We start from the raw sequence: 27,593 nt of genomic DNA on the forward strand, positions 1-27,593 counted from the left end.
AGAACGTCATGTGTTTTACCGGCCCCCCGCAACCATCTGGAGCGGAGCCGGTCCCCGATGCCTGCTGAAATCGTTCAGCAGGCATCGGGGCATATCGCCCAGGGGGGTCATTATGACCCCCCATGTCGGCGATGGCCGCAGATCGCTGGACAATTCAGTCCAGCGATCTGCGGCGGATTCCGGGTCAATCGGGTCTCCAGTGACCCGGTGACCCGGAATTACAGGCTGTTCGGGGCCGTCTCCGACGGCCCCGAACAGCCAGAGCCAGCAGGGGTGAGGTGGCACTGGTGCCACCTCACGATCGCCCTGATTTGTCGGCCGGATTACCGGCCGACCAATCAGGGCGCCTGCTGCGGGTGTCACTCCCGCAACCCGCTCCGCCCCTCTTCCGGAGGACGTGAGCGGGTGCGGGACGTGCACCCCGGGTGCTGGGGACCCCGATCCCCGGCGCCCCTGTTGGGATCGGGGCCCCAGGAGCAGCGGCGGCGGCGGAGACGACGAGGGACTGACCTGGTGCAGCGAGGATCGTTGGAGGTGAGTGACAGCCTCCTGCTGTTGCTTAGCAACAGCTCCCAGCATGCAAAAAAGGCATGCTGGGAGCTGTAGTTATGCAACAGCAGGAGGCAGACCACCACAACTCCCAGCATGCCCTTATGGGCATGCTGGGACTTGTAGTTTTGCAACAGCTGGAGGCACATTCTTTCTATGGAAAAGTGTACCTTCAGCTGTTGTGTAACTACAACTCCCAGCTTGCACAATCAGCTAAAGTGCATGCTGGGAGTTGTAGTGGTGCATCTGGTGGTTGCATAACTACAACTCCCAGCATGCCCGTTGGCTGTCGGTGACTGCTGAGAGTTGTAGTTTTGCAACAGCTGAAGGCACACTGAGTTAAGTAGCAAACCAGTGTGTCTCCAGCTGTTGCATAACTACAATCCCCAGCATCCCCAGCCAAAGTAGTATGCCTCCAGCTGTTGCATAACTACAACACCCAGCATGCCCTTCCGCTGTCCGTACATGCTGGGGGTTGTAGCTTTTGCAACAGCTGAAGGCACACTGGTTGCAAAACACTGAGTTTGTTACCAAACTCTGTGTTTCACAACCAGTGTGCCTCCAGCTGTTGCAAAACTACAACTCCCAGCATGCACTGATAGACCGTACATGCTGGGAGTTGTAGTTTTGCAACAGCTGGATGTTCCCCCCCCCAATGTGAACGTACAGGGTACACTCACATGGGCGGAGGATTACAGTAAGTATCCGGCTGCAAGTTTGAGGTGCGGCAAAATTTCTGCCGCAGCTCAAACTGCCAGCGAGAAACTACTGTGAACCCCCCGCCGGTGTGACTGTACCCTAAAAACACTACACTACACTAACGCAAAATAAAATAAAAAGTAAAAAACACTACATATACACATACCCCTACACAGCCCCCCTCCCCTCGCCAATAAAAATGAAAAACGTCTGGTACGTCACTGTTTCCAAAACGGAGCCTCCAGCGGTTGCAAAACTACAACTCCCAGCATGCACTGATAGACCGTTCATGCTGGGAGTTGTAGTTTTGCACTGATTCCCCCCCCCCCCCCAATGTGAACGTACAGGGTACACTCACATGGGCGGAGGATTACAGTAAGTATCCGGCTGCAAGTTTGAGCTGCGTCAAATTTTCTGCCGTAGCTCAAACTGCCAGCGAGAAACTACTGTGAACCCCCCGCCCGTGCGACTGTACCCTAAAAACACTACACTACACTAACACAAAATAAAATAAAAAGTAAAAAACACTACATATACACATACCCCTATACAACCCCCCTCCCCAATAAAAATTAAAAACGTCTGGTACGCCACTGTTTCCAAAACGGAGCCTCCAGCTGTTGCAAAACAACTACTCCCAGTATTGCCAGATAGCCGTTGACTGTCCAGGCATGCTGGGAGTTTTACAACAGCTGGAGGCACCCTGTTTGGGAATCACTGGCGTAGAATACCCCTATGTCCACCCCTATGCAAGTCCCTAATTTAGGCCTCAAATGCGCATGGCGCTCTCACTTTGGAGCCCTGTCGTATTTCAAGGCAACAGTTTAGGGCCACATATGGGGTATCGCCGTACTCGGGAGAAATTGGGCTTCAAATTTTGGGGGGTATTTTCTGCTATTACCCTTTTAAAAAATGTAAAATTTTTGGGAAAACAAGCATTTTAGGTAAAAAAAATATATATTTTTTTACATATGCAAAAGTCGTGAAACACCTGTAGGGTATTAAGGTTCAAATTACCCCTTGTTACGTTCCCCGAGGGGTCTAGTTTCCAAAATAGTATGCCATGTGTTTTTTTTTTGCTGTCCTGGCACCATAGGGGCTTCCTAAATGCGGCATGCCCCCAGAGCAAAATTCGCTTTCAAAAAGCCAAATGTGACTCCTTCTCTTCTGAGACCTGTAGTGCGCCAGCAGAGCACTTTTCACACCCATATGGGGTGTTTTCTGAATCGGGAGAAATTGGGCTTCAAATTTTGGGGGGTATTTTCTGCTATTACCCTTTTTAAAATTGTAAAAATTTTGGGAAACCAAGCATTTTAGGTAAAAAAAATATATATTTTTTTACATATGCAAAAGTCGTGAAACACCTGTAGGGTATTAAGGTTCACATTACCCCTTGTTACGTTCCCCGAGGGGTCTAGTTTCCAAAATGGTATGCCATGTGTTTTTTTTTTGCTGTTCTGGCACCATAGGGGCTTCCTAAATGCGGCATGCCCCCAGAGCAAAATTTGCTTTCAAAAAGCCAAATGTTACTCCTTCTCTTCTGAGACCTGTAGTGCGCCAGCAGAGCACTTTTCACCCCCATATGGGGTGTTTTCTGAATCGGGAGAAATTGGGCTTCAAATTTTGGGGGGTATTTTCCGCTATTACCCTTTTTAAAAATGTAAACATTTTGGGAAAACAAGCATTTTAGGTAAAAAAAAATATTTTTTTTTACATATGCAAAAGTCGTGAAACACCTGTAGGGCATTAAGGTTCACGTTACCCCTTGTTACGTTCCCCGAGGGGTCTAGTTTCCAAAATGGTATGCCATGTGTTTTTTTTTTGCTGTTCTGGCACCATAGGGGCTTCCTAAATGCGGCATGCCCCCAGAGCAAAATTTGCTTTCAAAAAGCCAAATGTGACTCCTTCTCTTCTGAGACCTGTAGTGCGCCAGCAGAGCACTTTTCACCCCCATGCGAGGTGTTTTCTGTATCGGGAGAAATTGGGCTTCAAATTTTGGGGGGTATTTTCTGCTATTACCCTTTTTAAAAATGTAAAATTTTTGGGAAACCAAGCATTTTAGGTAAAAAAAATATATATTTTTTTTACATATGCAAAAGTCGTGAATCACCTGTAGGGTATTAAGGTTCACTTTACCCCTTGTTACGTTCCCTGAGGGGTCTAGTTTCCAAAATGGTATGCCATGTGTTTTTTTTTGCTGTCCTGGCACCATAGGGGCTTCCTAAATGCGGCATGCCCCCCAAAAACCATTTGTCGCTCCTTCCCTTCTGAGCCCTCTACTGCGCCCACCGAACAATTAACATAGACATATGAGGTATGTGCTTACTCGAGAGAAATTGGGTTTCAAATACAAGTAAAAATTTTCTCCTTTTTATCCCTTTCAAAAATTGGGTCTACAAGAACATGCGAGTGTAAAAAATGAAGATTTTGAATTTTCTCCTTCACTTTGCTGCTATTCCTGTGAAACACCTAAAGGGTTAATACACTTACTGAATGTTTTTTTGAATACTTTAGGGGGTGTAGTTTTTATAATGGGGTCTTTTATGGGGTATTTCTAATATGAAGACCCTTCAAATCCACTTCAAAACTGAACTGGTCCCTGAAAAATAGTGAGTTTGAAAATTTTGTGAAAAATTTCAAAATTGCTACTGAACTTTGAAGCCCTATGGTGTCTTCCAAAAGTAAAAACTCATAAATTTTATGATGCAAACATAAAGTAGACATATTGTATATGTGAACCCAAAAAAAATATATTTTGAATATCCATTTTCCTTACAAGCAGAGAGCTTCAAAGTTAGAAAAATGCAAAATTTTCATTTTTTTCATCAAATTTTGGGATTTTTCACCAAGAAAGGATGCAAGTTACCATAAAATTTTACCACTAAGTTAAAGTAGAATATGTCACGAAAAAACAATCTCGGAATCAGAATGATAACTAAAAGCATTCCAGAGTTATTAATGTTTAAAGTGACAGTGGTCAGAATTGCAAAAAACGCTCCGGTCCTTAAGGTATAAAATGGCCTGGTCCTTAAGGGGTTAAAGGGGTACTCCGGTGAAAACCTTTTTTCTTTTACATCAACTGGTGGCAGAAAGTTAAGCATATTTGTAAATTACTTCTATCTATTAAAAAAATCTTAATCCTTCCTGTACTTATTAGCTGCTGAATACTACAGAGGAAATTCTTTTATTTTTGAAATGCTCTCTGATTACATCACGAGCACAGTTCTCTCTGCTGATGTTATTATAATAATAACGCTTTATTTATTGTTGTCCTTAGTGGGATTTGAACCCAAGTCCCCAGCACTGCAAGGCAGCAGTGCTAACCACTGAGCCACCATGCTGCTCTTAGCATACATCCGCTATGCATGGTTGCTAAAATGGACAGAGATGTCAGCCGAGAGCACTGTGTTCGTGATGTCATTAGTGTTCCAAAAAGAAAGGAATTTCCTCTGTAGCATTCAGCAGCTAATAAGTACTGGAAGGATTAAGATTTTTTAATAGAAGTAATTTACAAATATGTTCAACTTTCTGCCACCAGTTGATTTAAAAGAAAAAAGGTTTTCACCGGAGTACCCCCTGAACATCTCTGCAAAAGACTTTGAACAAATAACTAGGAATACTCTAAGTAAGATTTTCAAACCATTGTGAGAATTTGCAGAAGACTGGCAAAGTGCTAAGTGTGTACTGTCTTCCCATGTGTGCACATTCATGGAAAGATGCATATTTTTGCATACCAGATGCTCACAATAGTGATGAATTTAATATATGCTAATATTAATCTTATGAAGTACAGTACACTTTAAATATGCCTGTGTGAAGATAGCATATTGAGTATTCATTAACCCTATGCATTTTGTAAGTACCACTTACTACTCCGTTAACCAGAAATATTTGTTTTCACCCTTACAACATTTATTTAAATCCACTGTTCAGTATTAGTATTTGAGCAAGAGCAAAATTGTAAAAGCTAGACAACTGGGTCAAAGTATTCCAAATTGGTAGGTCTTGTAGGTTATTCTTAGTGCGCGACAGTTAGTACCTTCCAAAAGTGGTAGAATGAAGGACAACCAATGAACTGGCAATAAAGTCCTGGGCACCCAAGGCTTATTGATGTACATGGAGACTAAAGGCTAGCGTGGTCTTGTCTGATTCCACAAAAGAGCCAATACTGTCTGCTATGATAGAAAGGTGTCTGGAGACATAGGGTATTATAGTTTGCTGTTATTGGGGCTGTGTAGATGCAGACTGACCCCTGTCCACCAGCTGACCCCTGTCCACCAGCAATTACAATTGGGCAAATGAGCACCAGATACAATTGGGGCATGTGAGCATCAATAGCATTAAAGTTCATGGCACTCACCCTCTCTGTGTTTGTCAAAGTTCTTTATGCCAAAAATCCCTCAAAAGTACATAGTGCAGGACGTTGAAGGCAGGCAAATGTGCCTGCCTGCCTGCCTTCAACGTCCTGCACTATGTTCTTTTGTTGGATTTTTGGAAGAAGAATGTCTAACGAACATAAAGAGGGTGAGTGCCATAAACTTTAGCTAATGCTAAGATTTGTCTATAATGTTGCAGTCATTGAGCAACACCCACATAGTGAATCTGTGTAGCGTATTCCTGGGCTCATTACTGTTGGAGTTTTGCATATTGGCATAGTACCAGAAACTCGCAATACTTCCTCTCATGTACGGATTGCATATGATAATTATGATACAGAGTAGTGGAAGACTTGACAGGAAGTTGGAAGTTGACAGGTTGCTTTTTAAAGTGTACTTATCAATTAAAGGGATTATCCAGGAATAGAAAAACAGCTTATTTATTTCAAAAACCGCTCCCTGTATGGCTCTGCAGCTCAGTTCCATTGAAGGGACTAGAGCCAGGTTATAATACCACACACAACCTGGGGATAGACGTGGAGCTGTTTTTGAAATAAATTACCTTTTTTCTATCCCTGGATAACCCCTTTAACTTCATAAGGACAGGGTACATTTTTATACTTTTGTTTTTCTACTCCTTACACTTTAGTAGACATAACTCTCTTATTTGTTCATCTACACACTCATGTAAGGGCTTGATTTTTGCGGGACCAATTTTACTTTGCAATGACACCTTCATTTTCCCATGACATACTCCAAAAGAAAAAACAGAATTATAATTTGTGAGGTAAAATTGTAAAAATAAAATATGCAATTTTGCTAATTTTGGGGGAGGGGGTTCTTTTTACCCTGTACACCCTATGGTCAAACTAACATGTTTTATTTTTATTTTTTGCTACTTTGGGTCAGACCGATTCCAGCAATACCAAATTTGTATAGTTTGTGTCATGTGTTACTAATTATAAAAAAAAAACTCAACTTTTTATTTTGTTATTTTCTGACCTCTAGAACTATTTTACTTTTTCGTATACTGTGCTGGATGGGGGATAATTTTTTGGGCTGCAATCTGAAGTTTTTATTGGTACCTTTGGGGTATTGATCTGAATTTTTCCTTTTTTGGGATGTGACGTGAAAAAATGCAATTCTGGGGTTTGGTATTAGGGATGAGTGAATCAAATCTGACGAATCAAAATTTGTTACGAATTTCAGGAAAAATTCGCTTTGCAACAAATCCGAATATCGCCACGATTCGATCGCACAAATCGCTTTATTAATCTCCATTTAGTGCGGTCCAGGCTCCAGGGCATCTAAGATGGCGGCTCCACATGTCAGGACATGGGGCAAGGAATGCTGGAAAGGCAGGAACATGGGTAGGCGGGATGACCCTGAATCACATGCAGCATGCAGCCTATCAGCAGCCAGCCACCCCTGTGATGTCACAACCCTATTTAATCTGCAGCCATCTTGTGGCCAGTCACTTCAGCATTTTATTGCAGAGAGAGAGGGACAGAGAGCCGTTTGTGTTGCTCAGAAAAGCATTATTACAGCAGCGATTCACCTCAAGCCCAAATCCAGCCTAGAAGCACTGATAGGGAAGGGAGAGAGATTGAGACAGTGCAATTGTGGGTGTATTACAGCAACGATTCACCTCAAGCCCAAATCCAGCCTAGAAGCACTGATAGGGAAGGGAGAGCGATTGAGAGAGAAAGTGTGATTTTGGGTGTAGTACACAGCGACTGTTTGCTACAGCACTGGTGTGTACAACAACTGAAAAGCTAATAGTAGCCAGCCAGTTAGGTAGAGCAGAGCACTAGAAGCCATAATCATCTGCTATAAGTGCCTAATACAGGTTGCGTAGCGATGTGTATTGTCCTCTATTAACTGTAACCTGTGTGTACATAGGCCAGCCAAAAGTAAACACCTGCTGCTGTTCTAGACAAATACTGTTTTAAGCGTAGTGGAGTGTATTGTACTCCCCTCATAAGTGCATACCACGTACGTGCATCTTCGTGGAGTACCATTTTGTTCCTGTTATAGTCCTAAGGGCATAGTTACTGTGAAAGGCCAGCCAAAAGTACACATCTGCTGCTGTTCTAGACAAATACTGTTTTAAGCATAGTGGAGCATATTGTACTCCCCTCATAAGTGCATACCACGTACATACATCTACGTGGTGTACCATTTTGTTCCTGTTATAGTCTTAAGGGCATAGTTACTGTGAAAAACCAGCCAAAAGAACACACCTGCTGCTATTCTAGACAAATACTGTTTTAAGCGTAGTGAAGTGTATTGTACTCGCCTCATATGTGCATACCATGTACTTACATCTAAGTGGTGTACTATTTTGTTCTTGCTCTAGTCCTAAGGGCCTAGTTACTGTAAAAGGCCAGCCCAAAGTACACACCTGGGGGTGTTTTAGACAAATACTGTTTTAAGCGTAGTGGACTGTATTGTACTACCCTCATAAGTGCATACCACATACGAACATCTACACGGTATACCATTTTGTTCCCGTTAAAGTCTTCAGGGCCTAGTTACTGTGAAAGGCCAGTCAAAAGAACACACCTGCTGGTTTTGTAGAAAAAATACTGTTTTAAGCGTCGTTGAGCATATTTTACTCCCTTCATAAGTGCATACCACGTATGTACATCTATGTGGTGTACCATTTTGTTCCTGTTAAAGTCTTAAGGGCCTGGTTACCGTGAAAGGCCAGCCAAAAGTACACTGGTGTTGTTGACAAATTCTGTTTTAAGCGTAGTGGAGCGTATTGTCCTCCCGTCATATACGCACCAAGTATGTCAGGCAGAGAAGTGCCAGGCAGAGGTCGCAGCATACTAGGAGCGAGTGGAAGCAGGAGTTGCAGTGAGAGGCCTGAGCTCCCGGTGTCAGCTAGCGGTCGTCTCTTGACCAGCAACCCATCTGCCATCTTTGATTGGTTAACACAGTCATCCACTTCATCACAAGTGACATCTGACACCCCCAGTCAACAGTCGGTGGGTTCCTCAGACACATCCCTCAGTTGGCATGGCCCGGGAGCAGTCCCTGCCCTTCAATTGCCTCTGTCCTATACTGTTCCCTCCCTCACAGAAGTATTATATGCTGTGGGTTCAGCTTCACTATTTAGTAAGGATGATCTACTAGAGGACAGTCAGCAGCTACAGCCCAGCCAAGAAGTGGAGGAGACATCTGCCTCTTCCTCCGCTAGGCGGGCACTTAGTGATTAGGAGATTGGTGTGGGAGGTGGTTTTGCGAGCGTTCATGCTCTGTTGAGGAACCTGAAGAGGACGTCAGTGAAGTGCAGACACAACTCGATGATGATGAAGCCGATCGCACTTGGGAGCCGGGTGCAGAAGGGGCTTCATCATCATCAGGAGAAGTGGGTTGCAGGATGCACATGAGGCAGCAGCTGAACCAGCAAAGTGGTAGCTTGCTTGGCAGTCAGCATGGTGGCAGAAGTGGAAAGTCTGGAGCCAAACGTGCCCAGGGTAGACCACCTGCTTCGCAGCAGCCTACCTTCCCAGGAGGTAATAGAACAGGGGTTCCTGGAGTTGGCGGCAGTAGCAGTCAATCAATTCGGACTGTTGGTGGGAAAATCGGCTACTTGGCGGTGTGGCAGTTTTTCATCAAGCATCCAGAGGATGTTAACCTGGCCACATGCAAGATGTGTTGGCAGAAGGTGAAGCGTGTTGGCTCAACGGTCCTGCATCAACATATGCCGCGTCACCATGAAGAGGCCTGGGAGAAACATGGCTCCAATGTGGTGGTCCAGCCTGATGCATCACCCAGTTTCACGCCGCTCCCTGTTTCAGCCAGCCAAGGCTCCACCACCTTAGCTGAAGGAAGCTGTCTGTCATACCCATCTTCTGTCGCTCCAGATGCTATTGCTCTTCCTACTTTGAGTCTCTCATTCCGCCAGCAATCCATTGGTGAAGCCATGTCCAAGTGACAACAGTATGCACCCACTCATCCAACAGCACAGAAGCTGAATGCGCTCCTGTCCAAATTGCTGGTGCTGAAGTCCCTCCCTTTTCAAGTGGTGGACTCTGCACCTTTCAAAGAACTGATGGCTTGTGCTGAACCGAGGTGGAGAGTGCCAAGCCATCATTTCTTTGCGAAAAAGGCAGTACCACCCCTGCACATTTTTGTGGAAGGAAGGTGGGCCAGTCCTTGAGCCTGTCGGTGTGTTACCAAAGTGCAAGGCAGCACCGACGTGCGGAGCTGTAACTATGGTCAGGGAAAATACATGTCCTTTATGGCCCACTGGGTGAATGGTTCCTGCACAGCCACAACAGCAACTTGGACAGGTCAAGATGCTTCCGTCTCCAAGCTCTCAGGCAGTTGGTCCTGTAACAGTGTGCAACTCCGCCTCCTCATCCTCCACCGTGTCCTCAGCCTCCACTGCACGGACAAGTCTCAGTGCCTATTCAGCATACCATGTATATAGGGCACAGCAGTATCACGCTGTTCTTCACATGGTTTGCCTTGGCGAACAGAGTCACACAGGGGAGAAACTGCTAAAAGTCATTCATCAAGAAATTGAATCATGGCTTACTCCATGAAAACTAGAAATGGGAACCATGGTGACCGACAAAAGGAAGAACATCTTGTCTGCTCTGCGACAAGGAAGCCTGAGCCATGCGGCCTGCATGGGACATGTGTTCAATCTGGTTGTCAAGCGCTCCTGAAGTGTTCCCCCCATCTGCAAGACATCCTAACAATGGGAAGGAAACTTTGCATACACTTCAGCCACTCGTACACCGCAAAGCACACCCTCCTTGAGCTGCAGCATTAGAACAGTATCCCCCAACATAGTCTGATTTGCGACGTTTCCACACGTTGGAATTCCACCCTTCATATGTTGGACCGACTATACAAACAGAGAAAAGCCATCACCGGTTTCTTGATGATCCAAGCAGATATGGGGACTCCCCTGTGTAACTTCAATGTCAACCAGTGGCACCTTATACGTGACACCTGCCGTTTGCTCAGGCCCTTTGAGTAAGTCACATTATTAGTCCGTCTCCAGGATTACAGGATGAACGACATCATTCCATTGTTTCATTTACTACAACATGTAGTACGATGGAAACGATGGCTGGTAAGGGCACTGGAGACATGGCGCCTACATCTCACGGCCACATGAGCCCTGTGGGGGCTCAACTGGAAGAGGAGGAGGAGGGGGAAAGGGACAGTGGAGCACAGTTTAGGTTTCACAAAATGGGCGTTTTTTTTATAGTCATCTGACAGAAGAGGAGGAACAGTAGCAGCCAGAGGAGATAGAGGGTGATGAGGAAGATGAGACAGAGGACCCAGACACACCGTGGCAGTATGCAGTAGAGATAGAGGCAGGGAGTCCCTCCGATTCACTTGCACAAATGGCACGATGCATGCTCCCTTGCTTGTTTAGTGACCGCCGAATTGTCACCATTCAACAGCGGGATGACTTCTGGCTCTTAACCTTATTGGACCCTCGCAACAAGCACAAAATCGGGGGACTTTTTTACACGCACTGAAAAGGAGGACAAACTGACCTACTACAGAGAAATCCTACGTAATCAGTTGGCCGATGCTTATTGGCGCCATCATCTCGCAGGTCTGACTTGGGGGGCCCTCTGCGCTCACTGCCATGGCTGCTGGGGAGGGGTGGGGTGGCAGGAGCAGTACCAGCTCCATCAGCAGCTGCCTGAGTCTACAGTCACTGATGAGTAGCTTTCTTCACCCGCATAGAGAAGCTACTCATCAGCAGAAGATAAACCTGGAACAGGACCTGAACCAGCAGGTGGTGGCATACCTTGACATGACTCTGCCAACAGAACTTGAAGATCCGCTGGACTTCTGGGCAGCCAAACTTGATTTGTGGCCACAACTAGCAGAGTTTGCACTGGAAAAGCTGTCCTGCCCGACCAGTAGTGTTCCATCAGAGCGCATGTTTAGTGCATCAAGGGCCATAGTAACCCCAAGGAGAACTCGTCTGTCCACGAAAAATGTGGAGAGACTGACTTTTGTGAATATGAATAAGGTATGGATCAGCCAGGATTTCCACCCACCAATGCCTGATGCATCAGAGTAGATTGACCATGGTGCCACACCAACAATTCACAAAAATGAATAGTGCAAAACATATCTAACTTGCTGCTCCCCAGTTACAGTAATTCCTCCGCATCAGACCACAAGTAAGTATTGAGGATATGCATTAGCTAAAAACTAAAGAAAAGGAAAGGTGTGCAAAAAACACACTGTGTGCTACCTACACCACCAAGTATTGATGTGATGCAAAGACCTCTAAAAGGTAGAAGGGAACAACGTATGGTCCATTGTAACCGGTGGTTGTAAAAACTTCCCCTGTAAGGCCCTACTCTCGCATTGTTAATTTGCTTCTTGGCAAGTGTTATTCGCTCTAAAAAGGGCGGCCCCACACAGGAACCTCTCTCTATTTCCACCTACAAATACTGCCATTTCTCAGTGTTTTTAGGTGGAAATAGGGAGAGTTTCCTGTGTGGGGCCACCATTTTTAGGGCGAGAAACAATTTCCAAGAAGGGAATAAATAGGGAGAGAGTAGGGCTATACAGGGGAAGTTTTTACCCCCACATGCTACAATAGACAATACTTTGTTCCCTTCCACCTTTTCGAGGAAAGTGTTACTCGTCTTAAAAAGTGTGGCCCCACACAGGAACCTCTCCCTATTTCCACCTAAAAACCCTGGGAAATGGCAGTGTTTGTAGGTGGAAATAGGGAGAGGTTCCTGTGTGGGGCTGCCCTTTTTTAGTGCGAGGAACAAGTGCCAAGAAGGGAATTAATAATGCAAGAGTAGGGCCTTACAGGGGAAGTTTTTACCCCCACCAGTTACAATGGACCATATATTGTTCCCTTCCACCTTTTAGAGGTCTTTGCATCACATCAGTACTTTCTGGTGTAGGTGGCACATGGTGTTTATTTGCACACCTTTCCTTTTGTTTGATTTCCCAAAAATTTTAGGTACATATATTTTATCCTAAGAATATTATCAAAAGTTAAGTTTTACGTGATGCATATCCTCAATACTTGTGCACACAAACACTTTTACAAAAGAGACCGTTGCCACACATCTGATTTCAAGTTCTCCTTTTTTCACCTACCTTCGTCACCGGGTACTGGTATTGCCACCCACCGCCCCACTCTGTCACCGGGTCACTTTCAGGACTCCTGATGCTGCTGATGCTAGCTCCAGGCTGTCTCATTCTGCCACCATATCTTCTCCTCATGCTGATGCCAGCTCCAGGCTGTCTCATACTGCCACCATATGTTCTGCTCATGCTGATGCCAGCTCCAGGCTGTCTCATTCTGCCACCATATGTTCTCCTCATGCTGATGTCAGCTCCAGGCTGTCTCATACTGCCACCATATTTTCTGCTCATGCTGATGCCAGCTCCTGGCTGTCTCGTACTTCCACCATATGTTCTCATGCTGATACCAGCTCCAGGCTGTCTCATTCTGCCACGATATGTTCTCCTCATGCTGATGCCAGCTCCAGGCTGTCTCATTTTGCCCCAATTTGATCTCCTCATGCTGATGTCAGCACCAGACTGTGTCATTCTGACACCATATGTTCTCCTCATGCTGATGCCAGCTCCAGGCTGTCTCATACTGCCTCCATGTCTTCTCCTCATGCTGATGCCAGCTCCAGGCTGTCTTATACTGCCACCATATGTTCTCCTTATGATTATGCCATCTCCAGGCTGTCTCATTCTGCCACCATATGTTCTCCTTTTGCTGATGCCAGCTCCAGGCTGTCTCATTCTGCCACCATATGTTCTCCTCATGCTGATGCCAGCTTCAGGCTGTCTAATTCTGCCACCATGTGTTCTCCTCATGCTGATGCCAGCTCCACGCTGTCTTATATGGCCATCATATATTCTCCTGATGCTGATGCCAGCTCCAGGCTGTCTCATACTGTCCCCACATGTTCTTCTCATGCTGATGCCAGCTCCAGGCTGTCTCATTCTGCCACCATATGTTCTACTCATGCTGATGCCAGCTCCAGGCTGTCTTATACTGCCACCATATGTTCTCCTCATGCTGATGCCAGCTCCAGGCTGTCTCATTCTGTCACCTTATTTTCTCATGCTGATACCAGCTCCAGGCTGTCTCATACTGCCTCCATATGTTCTCCTCATGCTCCTCATTCAGCCACTTTATGTGTCCTCATGCTTCTGACTCCTCCATGCTTTGTCATTCAGCCACTATATGGTCTCCTCTTGCTGCCGCCTACTCCAGGCTGTGCCATTCAGCCACTATATAGTCTACTCATGCTTCCGCCACCTCCAGGCTATGTCGTTCAGCCACTACATGTTCTCCTCTTGCTGCCGCCAACTCAAGGCTGTGCCATTCAGCCACTATATGGCCTCCTCCTGCTGCAGCCAACTCCAGGCTGTGTCATTCAGCCACTATATGTTCTCCTCTTGCTGCCGCCAACTCCCGGCTGTGCCATTCAGCCAATATATGGTGTGCTCATTCTTCCGCCACCTCCAGGCTGTGTCTTTCAGCCACTATATGGTCTCCTCTTGCTGCCGCCAACTCCAAGCTGTGCTATTCAGCCACTATATCGTCTACTAATGCTTCTGCCACCTCCAGGCTGTGTCATTCAGCCACTATATGGTCTCCTCTTGCTGCCGCCAACTCCAGGCTGTGCTATTAAGCCACTATATCGTCTACTAATGCTTCTGACACCTCCAGGCTGTGTCATATGAGCTCCTCTTTCTGCCGCCAACTGCTGGTTGTGCCATTCAGCCACTATATGGTCCCTTTTTGCTGCTGCCAACTCCAGGCTGTGTCATTTTGCCACTATATGGTGTCCTTATGCTTCCGCTACCTCCAGGCTGTGTCATTCAGGCACTATATGGTCTTCTCTTGCTGCCACCAACTCCAGGCTGTGCCATGCAGTTCACTATATGGTCTAATCATGCTTCCGCCACCTCCAGGCTGTGTCATTCAGCCACTATATGGTCTCCTCTTGCTGCCGCCAATTGAAGGCTGTGCCATTCAGCCACTATATGGTCTCCTCTTGCTGCCTCCAACTCCAGGCTGTGTCATTCAGCCACTATATGGTATCCTTATGCTTCTGCCACCTCCAGGCTGTGTTATTCAGCCACTTTATGGTCTCTTCTTGCTGCCACGAACTCCATGCTGTGTCATTCAGCCACTATATGTTCTCCCCATGCTAATGCCAGCTCCAGCCTGTCTCATACTGCCTCCATATGTTCTCCTCATGCTGATGCCAGCTCCAGGCTGTCTTATACTGTTACCATATGTTCTCCTCATGCTGATGCCAGCTCCAGGTTGTCTCATTCTGCCACCATATGTTGTCCTGATGCCAGATCCAGACTGTCTAATTCTCCCACCAAATGTTCTCCTCCTGCCGATGCCAGCCTCAGGCTGTCTCATTCTGCCACCATGTGTTCTCCTCATGCTGATACCAGCTCCAGGCTGTCTCATACAGCCATGATATATTCTCCTGATGCTGCTGATGCCACTTTATGGTCTCCTCTTGCTGCCGCCAACTCCATGCTGTGTTATTCAGCCACTATATGTTCTCCTCATGCTAATGCCAGCTCCAGTCTGTCTCATTCTGCCACCATATATTCTCTTGATGCCAGCTATAGGATGTCTCATACTGCCACCATATGTTCTCCTCATGCTAATGCCAGCTCCAGGCTTTCTCATTCTGCCACCATATGTTCTCCTCATTCTGATGCCAGCTCCAGGCTTTCCCATACTGCCACCATATGTTCTCCTCATGCTGATACCAGCTCCAGGTTGTCTCATTCTGCCTCCATATGTTCTCCTCATGCTGATGCCAGCTCCAGGCTGTCTCATTCTGCCACCATATGTTCTCCTCATGCTGATGCCAGCTCCAGGCTGTCTTATACTGCCACCATATGTTCTCCGCATGCTGATGCCTGCTCCAGGCTGTGTCATTCAGCCACTATATGGTGTGCTCTTGCTGCTGCCTACTCCAGGATGTGCCATTCGGCCACTATATTGTCTACTCATGCTTCCACATCCCCCAAGCTGCGTCATTCAGCCACTATATGGTCTCCTTTTGCTGCCGCCAACTCCCGGCTGTGTCATTCAGCCACTATATTGTGTCCTCATGCTTCCGCTACCTCCAGGCTCTGTCATTCAGCCACCATATGGTCTCCTCTTGCTGCCGCCAACTCCAGGCTGTGCTATTCAGCCACTACAACATCTACTAATTCTTCCACCACCTCTAGGCTGTGTCATTCAGCCACTATATGGGCTCCTCTTTCTGCTGCCAACTGCAGGCTGTGCCATTCAGCCACTATGTGGTCTCTTCCTGCTGCCAACAACTCCAGGCTGTGTCATTCAGCCACTACATGGTGTCCTCATGCTTCTGCTACCTCCAGGCTGTGTCATTCAGCCACTATATGGTCTATTCATTCTTCCGCCACCTCCAGGCTTTGTCATTCAGCCACTATATGGTCTCCTTCTGCTGCCGCCAACTCCAGGCTGTGCCATTTAGCCACTATATGTTTTTCTCATGCTTCTGCCATCTCCAGGCTGTGTCGTTCAGCCACTATATGGTCTCCTCTTGCTTCCGCCATCTGCTGTGCCATTCAGCCACTATATGGTCTCCTCTTGCTGCGTCCAACTACAGGCTGTGTCATTCAGCCACTATATGGTCTTCTTATGCTTCTGCCACCTCCAGGCTGTGTTATTCAGCCACTATATGGTCTCCTTTTGCTGCCGCCAACTCCAGGCTGTGTCTTTCAGCCACTATATGTTCTCCTCATGCTGCTGCCACCTCCAGGCTGTGTCACTGTAAAACTTTTTAGGTTCATCTATTTGAAATCTTCAATTTAAATGTAGAAAAGTATATTTAATCTTTTTATTTGTGAGGCCCTATGGTCTCATCAGGCTGTTGCCACATCCATGCTGCGTCATTCAGCCCCTATATGGTTTCCTCATACTGATGCCCCCTACAGGCTCTGTCTTTGTGCCGATCTGCGACAGTGATTCTAATAACGACACCTGTAATCTGCATGTCATACTGAATGACAGTATTATTTCACTACCCCAGCACACTCTCTATGGCAAAGTGTCCTACACCCCTATTGAGGCTCTCTGTAGGCGAGAAATTGCTATTTATAATAATAATTCAGTGTGAATAAATTCGGACTGAAACTAATTTTTTTGCTAAATTCGGCGAATCGGCCGAATCTAATATTTCAAAAATTCACTCATCTCTATTTGGTATGTTTTTTTTGTTTATGACATTTACTATACAGGATAAATATTGTTATATTTTAATATTGAACTGCACTGACTTGTGTAATCTGTGCTCCGGCTACCTCTTCAGTGGATCCCCCCTTCTCCGCAATCCACTACACTAGACCACAGCGATGTTTTAAAGATCTCTTTAGACTACGCTGTCAACAGCGATCTAAAGCGTTAATAGCTGCCCGTAGCAATTGCCCACTGCATACACTCTGAGCGGTACCATTATGGACTAGATCTGTCATGGGTTTGCTGTATTACCTCAAAGGCTAATGCTTATAATCTTTCCCTTCTTCTTGAATAACTGAATTTCCAATGAGGCCATAGAACACCATTGTACTGTATTTAAAGGGGTATTCCGGCTTTATACATCTTATCCCCTTTCCAAAGGATCAGGAATAAGATGTATGATTGCTGGGGACCCTACATTCATGTCTATGGGAAGGGGGCATGGCATGATGTCCCTAGGGGCATGGTTGTGATGTCACGCCCCCGTCTCGGAGGCAGCTCCCAACACAGAATGCGGGGGCTGCACCGAGATTGTGGGGGTCCCCAGCAGCGGGATCCCTGCAATCATACATACTATCCCCTATCCTTTGGATAGGGGATAAGATGTATAAAGCCGGAATACCCCTTTATGAATAATTACTTCTTTCTTCTTGGCATCAGGCAGAATCCTTTTTGTTGGTAGACTATGTTTGTACAGATCTAAGTCTATATTCTGTAGGTCTGTCTCATAATAACTTCTACTGTTAGCTAGAGTTATATTCTTATCAGTGGAAAAATAACCCATCATAAGTAATCAGTCTCTGTAACTTATTTATCTCATAGAGGGTAGATCTAATGTAATGTGACTCTGCTCCTAAATTATCCCTATGGATAACATCTCCATGGATTCTCCTGCTATGCAATCCAAGAAATTAAAGTGGTTTTAATGCAATCTCTGAAATTAATTTGCATATCTTTACACAAGTGCACCGGATATATGTAAATTATCCTTATAAAAAAGACCTTGTAAGGAATCATTTTGCTTTATTTTTAGCTCTTATACTAATGTTTAGACATTTTAGGATGAAGACGCAAGTGGATTATTAAAATAAATATACTTTTTATTAATTTATATATAATATAACACAGTTGTGAAATTGTAGGCATGAACATTGAAAATAATGGATGGTATGGATGCCTATTGACTTCAGGGGGACCTCATATGTCCTGAGTTGCTGCAGGGAAACCAGCTGCAATTCTATAGTTTCCCCATTACGCATGGTTGGAGATTCCAGTGTAGAAGGTCTGATTGCCTGGCCTGAAAGGGGTTTGCAATATAAAATTATGGTGCCTAATCCTGACAATCCATAAAAAGATTATATTTTGTGTAACTTATGATCAATACAGTATTGTGCTATTGTTCTATAACTCCTTAAATTTGACATTCATATGACAGTTGTAAAAAATCCCTTCAGCTGCTAACTTTTGGTAAGGTGTCACTCTATTCAAAGTGTTTTCTATGTTTATTATTGACCCGTTACAAGGACAGATCATCAATATCAGATTGGTGGGGTGACGACACTCAGGTCATCTGGATCTTCATTTGTGAGGTTGATGTTGTCATGTAAGGTTGATGTTGGCAGCCATTGGTAAAGTCAACACTTCTTTTCCTATGTTATTTGAATACAAATATGTTCTTACAGTAAATAAAACTTACATAGATCATTTCATGGTGATACAGATAAGAATATAACTGCACTTGTTCAGTCCTAGGCGATTCCTTCACACTATGTAGCAAAGGCCTACCAGGGAGAGATAGCAGCCTCAGGACGAATTGTTCTCGGTCAGATGAACACTGCTCAGCTTAAACACACTGCCCCATGTAGTGTGTATGACTCTACAAACAGCTAATGCATGTAAAGCTAATAATATAGTTCATGGACTAGTGATTTTTTCAAGAAAACAAAGAATTCTGTTGCTTTATTAACATTTAACAATTCTACTGTTTTCCAGAAATCGGTTAAACCCTTGTGAACAATAGACAAGATTACAATTATTTCAGTAATATGGTACTTAGGAACAAAGCAAAAGTACAATGCAAAAGAACTAGTGTGCAACATCTATAGATCCTGAATACCATTTATGTGGTTATCTCATTAAAACAACCCTAGTTAACCGTGACTACTTCTGGCAAAAATCAGCTGTTTTAATATCGTAAACCATACTTTCTCTAAACTTCAGCTTAAATAGAAAAATATATATTTTAACAGTGTATAAAATAGAGTATAAATAAAGAATAATACTTAATATAATACAAAGTAAAAATAATGATTATAATAAAAATCAATAGAAATGTAAGACCCGTCAAGAAATATTAAATAGAAACGTAAAAAAAAAAAAACACTCATCCTAGTGTTATGATAAACAAAAATGAATAATAAAGAATCTGGTAAACTGTTATGGGTTAATTAAAGGTAAAGTGTGGAAAAATGTTCTTAATGTGAAGATTTTTTTCCCCTTCTCTGTTTATGGAAGGGTGGGTGGGTGGGGGAGGGGATAAGTTACATAAATATGTGTATTTTGTATCTTGCTAATAACTTACAAAATGATGTTTGTATGAGATAATTAAATAAAAATAATAATTAAAAAAATTTCATGGTACACAACTCCTAGCTTTTTAGCAATGAGTATCCTACTGTAATCAAGCTCAAGTGGGCTCAGTGACAATAATCCCTCCTGGGGTGCTACTATGTATATCAATTGACTAACAGTCCCATAGCCCAAAACCTGGATCATAAAATACATAAAGTGCAAAATCACATATACAGCTTCCCTCAGTTTGCAAATAGTAATAATGTTAGACCTGTAAAGAACAAAAATAAATACAACCTCATTCAAGTACCACTGGGAAAGCAGGGCTATTGTACAACAGATGGAGGATAACCTTGCAGGTGCCCTCCTGGACCCCATGTGTTCTGTTGCCCATCGGCAACTTCCTCATGGGGTGTTGTGTCAATATCAGGAGGAGGTACCTGGTGGTCCGTGGCTCCATTCCTGCCTGCCCACTAGGACCCGAACGGATGCCTTCTCAGTTCACATCCGCTCGGCAGCAACACTCTTATGCATGCGCTAACTCTCAAGCCTCACTCTCGCATCTCTCGCACTCCATCAACATCCATACTCAAGTCCCACACGCCTGATTTGCTTGCGCACTGTCGTACAAGGATTCCGTTCTCATAATACACATGTTATGTTCAGCAATGCACCTGCGCATATTATACAATGCGCTTGCGCACTACCATACAGATGTTAAATTCATATAGTACATAAGTTGCGCTCCGCACAGTATCTTAGAAAGGAGATATATAAATAGTACTAACCCCCACAATATCATGAATGATGATAATGTCTATTTTGGGGTTTAGTACTATTTATATATCTCCTATCTAAGATACTGTGCGGAGCGCAACTTATGTACTATATGAATGTAACTTTTGTATGGTAGTGAGCAGGCCCATTGTGTATGAACTGTGGAGGGCCCAGAAGTACTAGCGTGGGCCCGATCGCGTCCTAGAGGGCAGGCATGAAAGGAGCCATGGACCACCAGGTACCTCCTCCTGATGTTGATTAAGGTTAATTATAAGGTATATGTAAAGCAGAGAACGTGTATAGGTAGCTGCAACCCGACAATAGGGACAATAGTATTACTGCCAGACGAGTACTAATGTGAAAAAGGTTGTGTATACCATACAACCTGCGAACAATGTACAAAGTGGGGGTACACTTTCCTCAAGGCTTGATTGTCACCAATAAATGGGTATATATAAAATTTATGTAAAAAATTATGTAGATCCAGTGAATTAATTTAAAACAATTTATTATTACAATGATAGTGCTTGTGGTGTCCTTTGTAGGGCACTTACATCGGACTCACCACGATAAGCAAGGTAGTGAATGAATAAAATATTCATACAATGAAATAAAATAAATTAAATATCTATTTTATTTTATTTCATTGTATGGATATTTTATACATTCACTACCTTGCTTATCGTGGTGAGTCCGATGTAAGGGCCCTACACAAAGACACCACAAGCACTATCATTGTAATAATAAATTGTTTTAAATTAATTCACTGGATCAACGTCATTTTTTTACATATATTTTATATACACCCATTTGTTGGTGACAATCAAGCCCAGACTTGAGGAAAGTGTACCCCCACTTTATATTAAGCAGAGAACGCTGAACATGACACAACACCCTTGAGGAAGTTGCCGATGAACGCGTGGGGCCAAGAGGGCACCTGCAAGGTTATCCTCCATCTGTTGTCCAATAGCCCTGCTTTCCCACTGGTACTTGAATGAGGTTGTATTCATTATTGTTCTTTACAGGTCCAACATTATTACTATTTGCAAACTGAGGGAAACTGTATATGTGATTTTGCACTTTATGTAGTTTGTGATCCAGGTTTTGCGCTATGGGACTATTGTTCTGAGTATACGTGACTCAGCAGGTGCCCCAGGAGTGTCTCCCCTTGTTATGTAGCGGTCTTTGGGCCTTTTTAATGGTTTTTAAATGTTTTTTTTCTGCTTTAGTTATCTGTAGATTATAATAAAGTATATTTTCTAACTTGTACCTGAATAGTGGGTGTGCACTTTTTTGGTATATCGTCCTTTTTCTTGTGGTGATATAAGTATCCTACTGGACATTAACATATTTACCATAATGTGCACTTGTTATGAATAATACAAGTAATCCTAAACCTATCAAGCAGACAATTCATAAGAACCAACATGCATAAAAATCATTGAAACACATGCATTTACAATTTTATGTCCAAATTGATATTTTCACCCACCTGCTTTTCTCCACTTGGTCTTCTGTAACTTAGAAGTAGCTCCACAGCTCCCACCACTTCCTTCCTTATTGCATACAAAAGAGCATCTCCTACATAGACACTGTGGCTGAGCAAAAGCTCCATGATCTCTAAGTTTTCGTTCTCTATGGCTATGAGAAGAGCACTTCTTCCAAGTGGATCCATGCAGTTGATGTTGATGTTGTAGTAGATTTCGGCTTCCTCCAGGGCATGCTTGACACTGGCATAGTCTCCCTTTTCCACAGCAATGAGGTAGGCCTTTTCCTCTTGCGACAACTCTGCCTCTGCCCGCACAATCTGCAGTGGAATCCGATCTCTGTAGGGTGAGTAATTCACCTTTTTGTAGTAAAGCTGGGCCATTGTTCATAGTGACATTACAACCTGTGAGAGAAGAAAAATAGATCATTGTTATATTAGTAATAAACCTCATCATAAATCTATGACAGGGGGGTAGTCTTTAATATGTTAAATGCTTAAGAGTTCTTTCAAGCGCCAAGCCAAACCCCCAATATCAACACTTAACACATTCAAGTAGTGGAAGCGGCGCTCCAAAATTCAGCAGGAAACTTGATCATTCACCCGGTGTGCAGACAAGGTTTCAATAAATGACTCTATAAGAGTTGAAACATCGCTGTTCTCTGCACACTGGGTGAATAAATGTATGGAGTTGTCTGCCGAATTTCAGAGTGCTGCTTCCACTATTTGAATCTGCTCTTGTTCTTTTTCCCCATGATGTTTGTTTCTGTTTTTATCTTTTAGCTTTGCTTCCAATTTGCACAGGATGTATATATAAATGCCTGCTAGGGCATCTGTCAGAATGCTTCTCTTCCGTACATCTAAATCCATGGTACTTGGTTCTCCTATAAAATTCTGCAGTAGTTACCAAAACAGCCAGGCATTACTGTTTGGTTGTTTCAGTAACTCCCACACACATCCTTGAATAGAGCTACATAAAAGTGCAGCCTAATGTTTATTCCTCCTCTGTCAGGTGGGGCTGGGGGGCAAATCCGACCTCCTGCAATCTCCTGCATGGGACATTGGCAGTCCGCAGGAAGGGGGCGTGTCAACCTCCGGCCGAAGTGGTGACCGATATGCCCCTTCCATGTATCTCTATAGGAAGCCCGGAGATACAGCATTCGGCTATCTCAAGCTCTCCCACAGAGATACATGGAGGGGGCGTGACAGCTGTTGCTGCATGCATGGGTCAATATGCTCCCTTTCTGGGGACTGCCAGGGTGTAGGAAGACTGCCTAGGCTTTAAGAAGATCTTGAAACTGAGCTGCAGCACAGTGGGCAAGACCATACAACGGTTTCACTGGTCAGGTTCCATCTAAAACAGGCCTTGTAATGGTTAACCAAAAAAGTTCAGTGCACAAGCTTAGCAAACAGGGCTGTCTTTAATGCGGGGCAAAAGGGGCAGCAGCCCTGGGCCCGGTCATTCCTGGGGGGCCCAAAGCAGCTAGCCCTTTAGCCCCACACTAAAGAAGCTAGCCGCTGATGCTGGTCCAGGCAGGGCCGGATTAACGTAGAGGCCGATGAAGCTTTAGCTCCATGAAGCTTTAACTCTATGCTAAAATAGGCCCAGCAGCCTGCACAGATGGCCCGCATAAGCTGCCCGGTGTCCGTGGCAGCTACATTTGCAGAAAAAGAGGGCCGGCCCTGCAATGTCCCAGGCCGGCCCTGTTTCCTTACCTAGGCTCTGTGTGATGATGTGGGCTGCGTAACCTCCTGACCTATGTGCGCACATCCCTGCTGCGTGCCCCAAGTGAAGTCAGGGTAGTGTAGGAGGCTCCTCCCCCTAGCCAACCCGTGCTTGCCAAGTTCAAAATATTACCCCACATTGTGGCTAAAGCCTGCCTGAGGTCCCGCCGACGGTCTCTGGAGTCTCCCCCAAAGGTACCACCAGTCAAGAACTGATTTGCCATTCAGGTACACAGAAAAGCTAGGTAACAATTTCTCACCTAGCTTTTACATGCTCCTGAATGGCATATCTGCTTATCATAGCTCAGCCATTATAGACAGATTTGACTTAAAGTTATAGGTAACTCTGTCTATAATAGCTGAGCTATGATAAGCAGATATGCCATTCAGGAGCCCAGAAAAGCTAGGTGACGATTTCTCACCTAGCTTAATCAATCTCCTGAATGGCATGTCTGCTTATCATAGCTCAGCTATTATAGACAGTTTTGATTAAAAGTTTTATGTAATCGATCTATAATAGCTTAGCTATTATAACCAGATATGCTTTTCAGGAGATTGGAAAAGCTAGGTAAGAAATTGTCAGGCAGCTTCTCTGTGCTCCTTGGTGCCATTTCTGCTTATATTAGTTAAGCTATCATAGACAGATTTGCCTATAATTTATAATAAGTTATCCTTCTAGGCTATAAGCGACAATGGCATTCAGGAGCACGGAAAAGCTAGGTGATAATATTTAAAAAAAAAACATGTGGTATCACCACGTGCGTAAATGTTAAAAATATTAAAATATAATGTTGAGTAATCCGCATGGTCAATGGCCCAATTTGGGTATTGTTGTAATCGTTTGGACCTACAGAATAAAGCTAATGGGAGAGATTTATTAAAACCTGTATGGAGGAAGAGAGGTGCAGTTGCCCATAGCAACCAATCAGATTGCTTCTAAATTTTTAAAAAAGGCCTTGTCACGATGCCGGCTGGCAGGAGGTGGATCCTCTGTGCCAGAGAGGGATAGGCGTGGACCGTGCTAGTGGACCGGTTCTAAGTCACTACTGGTGTTCACCAGAGCCCGCCGCAAAGCGGGATGGTCTTGCTGCGGCGGTAGTGACCAGGTCGTATCCACTAGCAACGGCTCAACCTCTCTGACTGCTGAAGATAGGCGCGGTACAAGGGAGTAGACAGAAGCAAGGTCGGACGTAGCAGAAGGTCGGGGCAGGCAGCAAGGATCGTAGTCAGGGGCAACGGCAGGAGGTCTGGAACACAGGCTAGGAACACACAAGGGAACGCTTTCACTAGGCACAAGGGCAACAAGATCCGGCAGGGGAGTGCAGGGGCAGAGATCAGATATAGTCTGGGAGCAGGTGGAAGCCAATTAAGCTAATTGGGCCAGGCACCAATCATTGGTGCACTGGCCCTTTAAGTCTCAGGGAGCTGGCGGGCGCGCCCTAGAGAGCGGAGCCGCGCGCGCCAGCACATGACAGCAGGGGACGGGAACGGGTAAGTGACCTGGGATGCGATTCGCGAGCGGGCGCGTCCCGCTGTGCGAATCGCATCCCCGACGGCCATGACAGTGCAGCGCTCCCGGTCAGCGGGACCGACCGGGGCGCTGCGGAGAGAGAGACGCCGTAAGCGCTCCGGAGAGGAGCGGGGACCCGGAGCGCTAGGCGTAACAGTACCCCCCCCCTTGGGTCTCCCCCTCTTCTTGGGGCCAAAGAACCTGAGGACCAAAAACTCAATTTTTCCGTGATGAGGTCCGATGCACATTAGGAGGGGTTCCGTGCGGTAACGCACGGCACAGTCCAATCTTTCATTGTTAACACAATTGATGTAGAGGGGTCTGGCGAGACTGGTCACAGGGACGTTGAACCTGTTGATAAGAGAGGCCAAAAAAAAATTTCCTGCAGATCCGGAATCCAAGAAGGCCATAGTAGAGAAGGTAGAGGCAGATATCCGCACAGGCACAGTAAGGCGTGGAGAAGCAGAGTTGACATCAAGAACTGTGTCACCTTTGTGCGGAGTCAGCGTACGTCTTTCCAGGCGGGGAGGACGGATAGGACAATCCTTCAGGAAATGTTCGGTACCGGCATAGTACAGGCAAAGATTCTCCATGCGGCGTCGTGTCCTCTCTTGAGGTGTCAAGCGAGACCGGTCAACTTGCATAGCCTCCACGGCGGGAGGCACAGGAACGGATTGCAGAGGACCAGAGGAGAGAGGAGCCGGGGGGAAAAAACGCCTCGTGCGAACAAAGTCCATATCCAGGCGGAGCTCCAGACGCCATCCGGAAGAACGCATGTCAATGCGAGTGGCAAGATGAATGAGTTCATGTAGGTTAGCAGGAGTTTCTCGTGCGGCCAGAACATCTTTAATGTTGCTGGATAGGCCTTTTTTAAAGGTCGCGCAGAGGACCTCACTATTCCAGGACAACTCGGAAGCAAGAGCACGGAACTGAATGGCGTATTCGCCAACGGAAGAAACACCCTGGGCCAGGTTCAGCAGGGCAGTCTCGGCAGAAGAAGCTCGGGCAGGCTCCTCGAAGACACCACGGACCTCAGCGAAGAAGGACTGGACTGTGGCTGTGGCAGGATCATTGCGGTCCCAGAGCGGTGTGGCCCAAGACAAGGCCTTTCCAGAAAGGAGACCACGGCAGAGTCTAGAGTCCCCATCAAATTTGTCCGGCAGGGACAAGCAGGGGTTAGGAGCGGACGGACGCTGGGGAGGAGTTGCAGGAGCCGGCGGAGGAGATGGTTGTTCCAGTTGCAGCTGCTGTGTCAGTGACAGCAGCTGCTGTAACTGTGACTTCAGTTGCTGTGTCACGGTGGTCAAGCATGCCAGCTGGTGATTTCGTTGGGTGATCATCGTGGAAATGTCGGCAAGACTTGACAGCGGCACCTCAGCGGAATCCATGGCCGGATCTACTGTCACGATGCCGGCTGGCAGGAGGTGGATCCTCTGTGCCCGAGAGGGATAGGCGTGGACCGTGCTAGTGGACCGGTTCTAAGTCACTACTGGTGTTCACCAGAGCCCGCCGCAAAGCGGGATGGTCTTGCTGCGGCGGTAGTGACCAGGTCGTATCCACTAGCAACGGCTCAACCTCTCTGACTGCTGAAGATAGGCGCGGTACAAGGGAGTAGACAGAAGCAAGGTCGGACGTAGCAGAAGGTCGGGGCAGGCAGCAAGGATCGTAGTCAGGGGCAACGGCAGGAGGTCTGGAACACAGGCTAGGAACACACAAGGGAACGCTTTCACTAGGCACAAGGGCAACAAGATCCGGCAGGGGAGTGCAGGGGCAGAGATCAGATATAGTCTGGGAGCAGGTGGAAGCCAATTAAGCTAATTGGGCCAGGCACCAATCATTGGTGCACTGGCCCTTTAAGTCTCAGGGAGCTGGCGCGCGCGCCCTAGAGAGCGGAGCCGCGCGCGCCAGCACATGACAGCAGGGGACGGGAACGGGTAAGTGACCTGGGATGCGATTCGCGAGCGGGCGCGTCCCGCTGTGCGGATTGCATCCCCGACGGCCATGACAGTGCAGCGCTCCCGGTCAGCGGGACCGACCGGGGCGCTGCGGAGAGAGAGACGCCGTAAACGCTCCGGGGAGGAGCGGGGACCCGGAGCGCTAGGCGTAACAGGCCTCTGAAAAATGAAAGAAGCGATCTGATTGTTTGCTATAGGAAACTGCACCTCTCTTCTTCGACACAGGTTTTGATAAATCTCTCCCAATATGTCACTGGTTGCAAAAAGTGCTCTGTGTAGAAATCCCATCAAAATTGCATTTTTTTTTCAATTTTGTCCCACTAATATTTTTTGTGCGTTTCACTATAGATTTCATGGTAAAAAAAGAGATGTAATTGCAAAGTACAATTGGTGAAACAACAAGCCCTTATATGAGTCTGTAGGGGGAAAAATAATTATTAGTTAATTAATAGTTATGTCTATTAGAAGGTGAAGAGGAAAAAAGAAACCTCAAAAATGAAAGGGTTAAAGGCTATAAGCAGCAATGGCATTTAGGAGCATGAAAAAGCTTGGTGACAACTTTTCACCTGGCTTTTCCATGCTCCTGAATGGCATATCTGCTCATAATAGATCTGCTGTAAGACAGATGTACCTATAAACAGATATGCAATTCAGGAACACA

At 45.6% G+C, this 27,593-nt stretch overlaps 1 protein-coding gene across 2 annotated transcripts in view; it reads right to left on the bottom strand.

Annotated features, from left to right (window-relative positions):
* Positions 1-27,593, bottom strand: part of TRPC5 (transient receptor potential cation channel subfamily C member 5) — a 420,196-nt gene that overhangs the window by 221,050 nt on the left and 171,553 nt on the right. For both annotated transcript variants that reach the window (XM_056541484.1, XM_056541485.1), the window contains one exon: positions 21,749-22,147. In XM_056541484.1, coding sequence (XP_056397459.1) covers positions 21,749-22,126 — 378 coding nt within the window. In that variant the 5' untranslated portion in view covers positions 22,127-22,147. The remainder of the gene's footprint in view (positions 1-21,748; positions 22,148-27,593) is intronic.

Source organism: Hyla sarda, chromosome 9 (assembly GCF_029499605.1).
Source record: "Hyla sarda isolate aHylSar1 chromosome 9, aHylSar1.hap1, whole genome shotgun sequence".
In the NCBI taxonomy this organism is placed as follows: Eukaryota; Metazoa; Chordata; class Amphibia; order Anura; family Hylidae; genus Hyla; species Hyla sarda.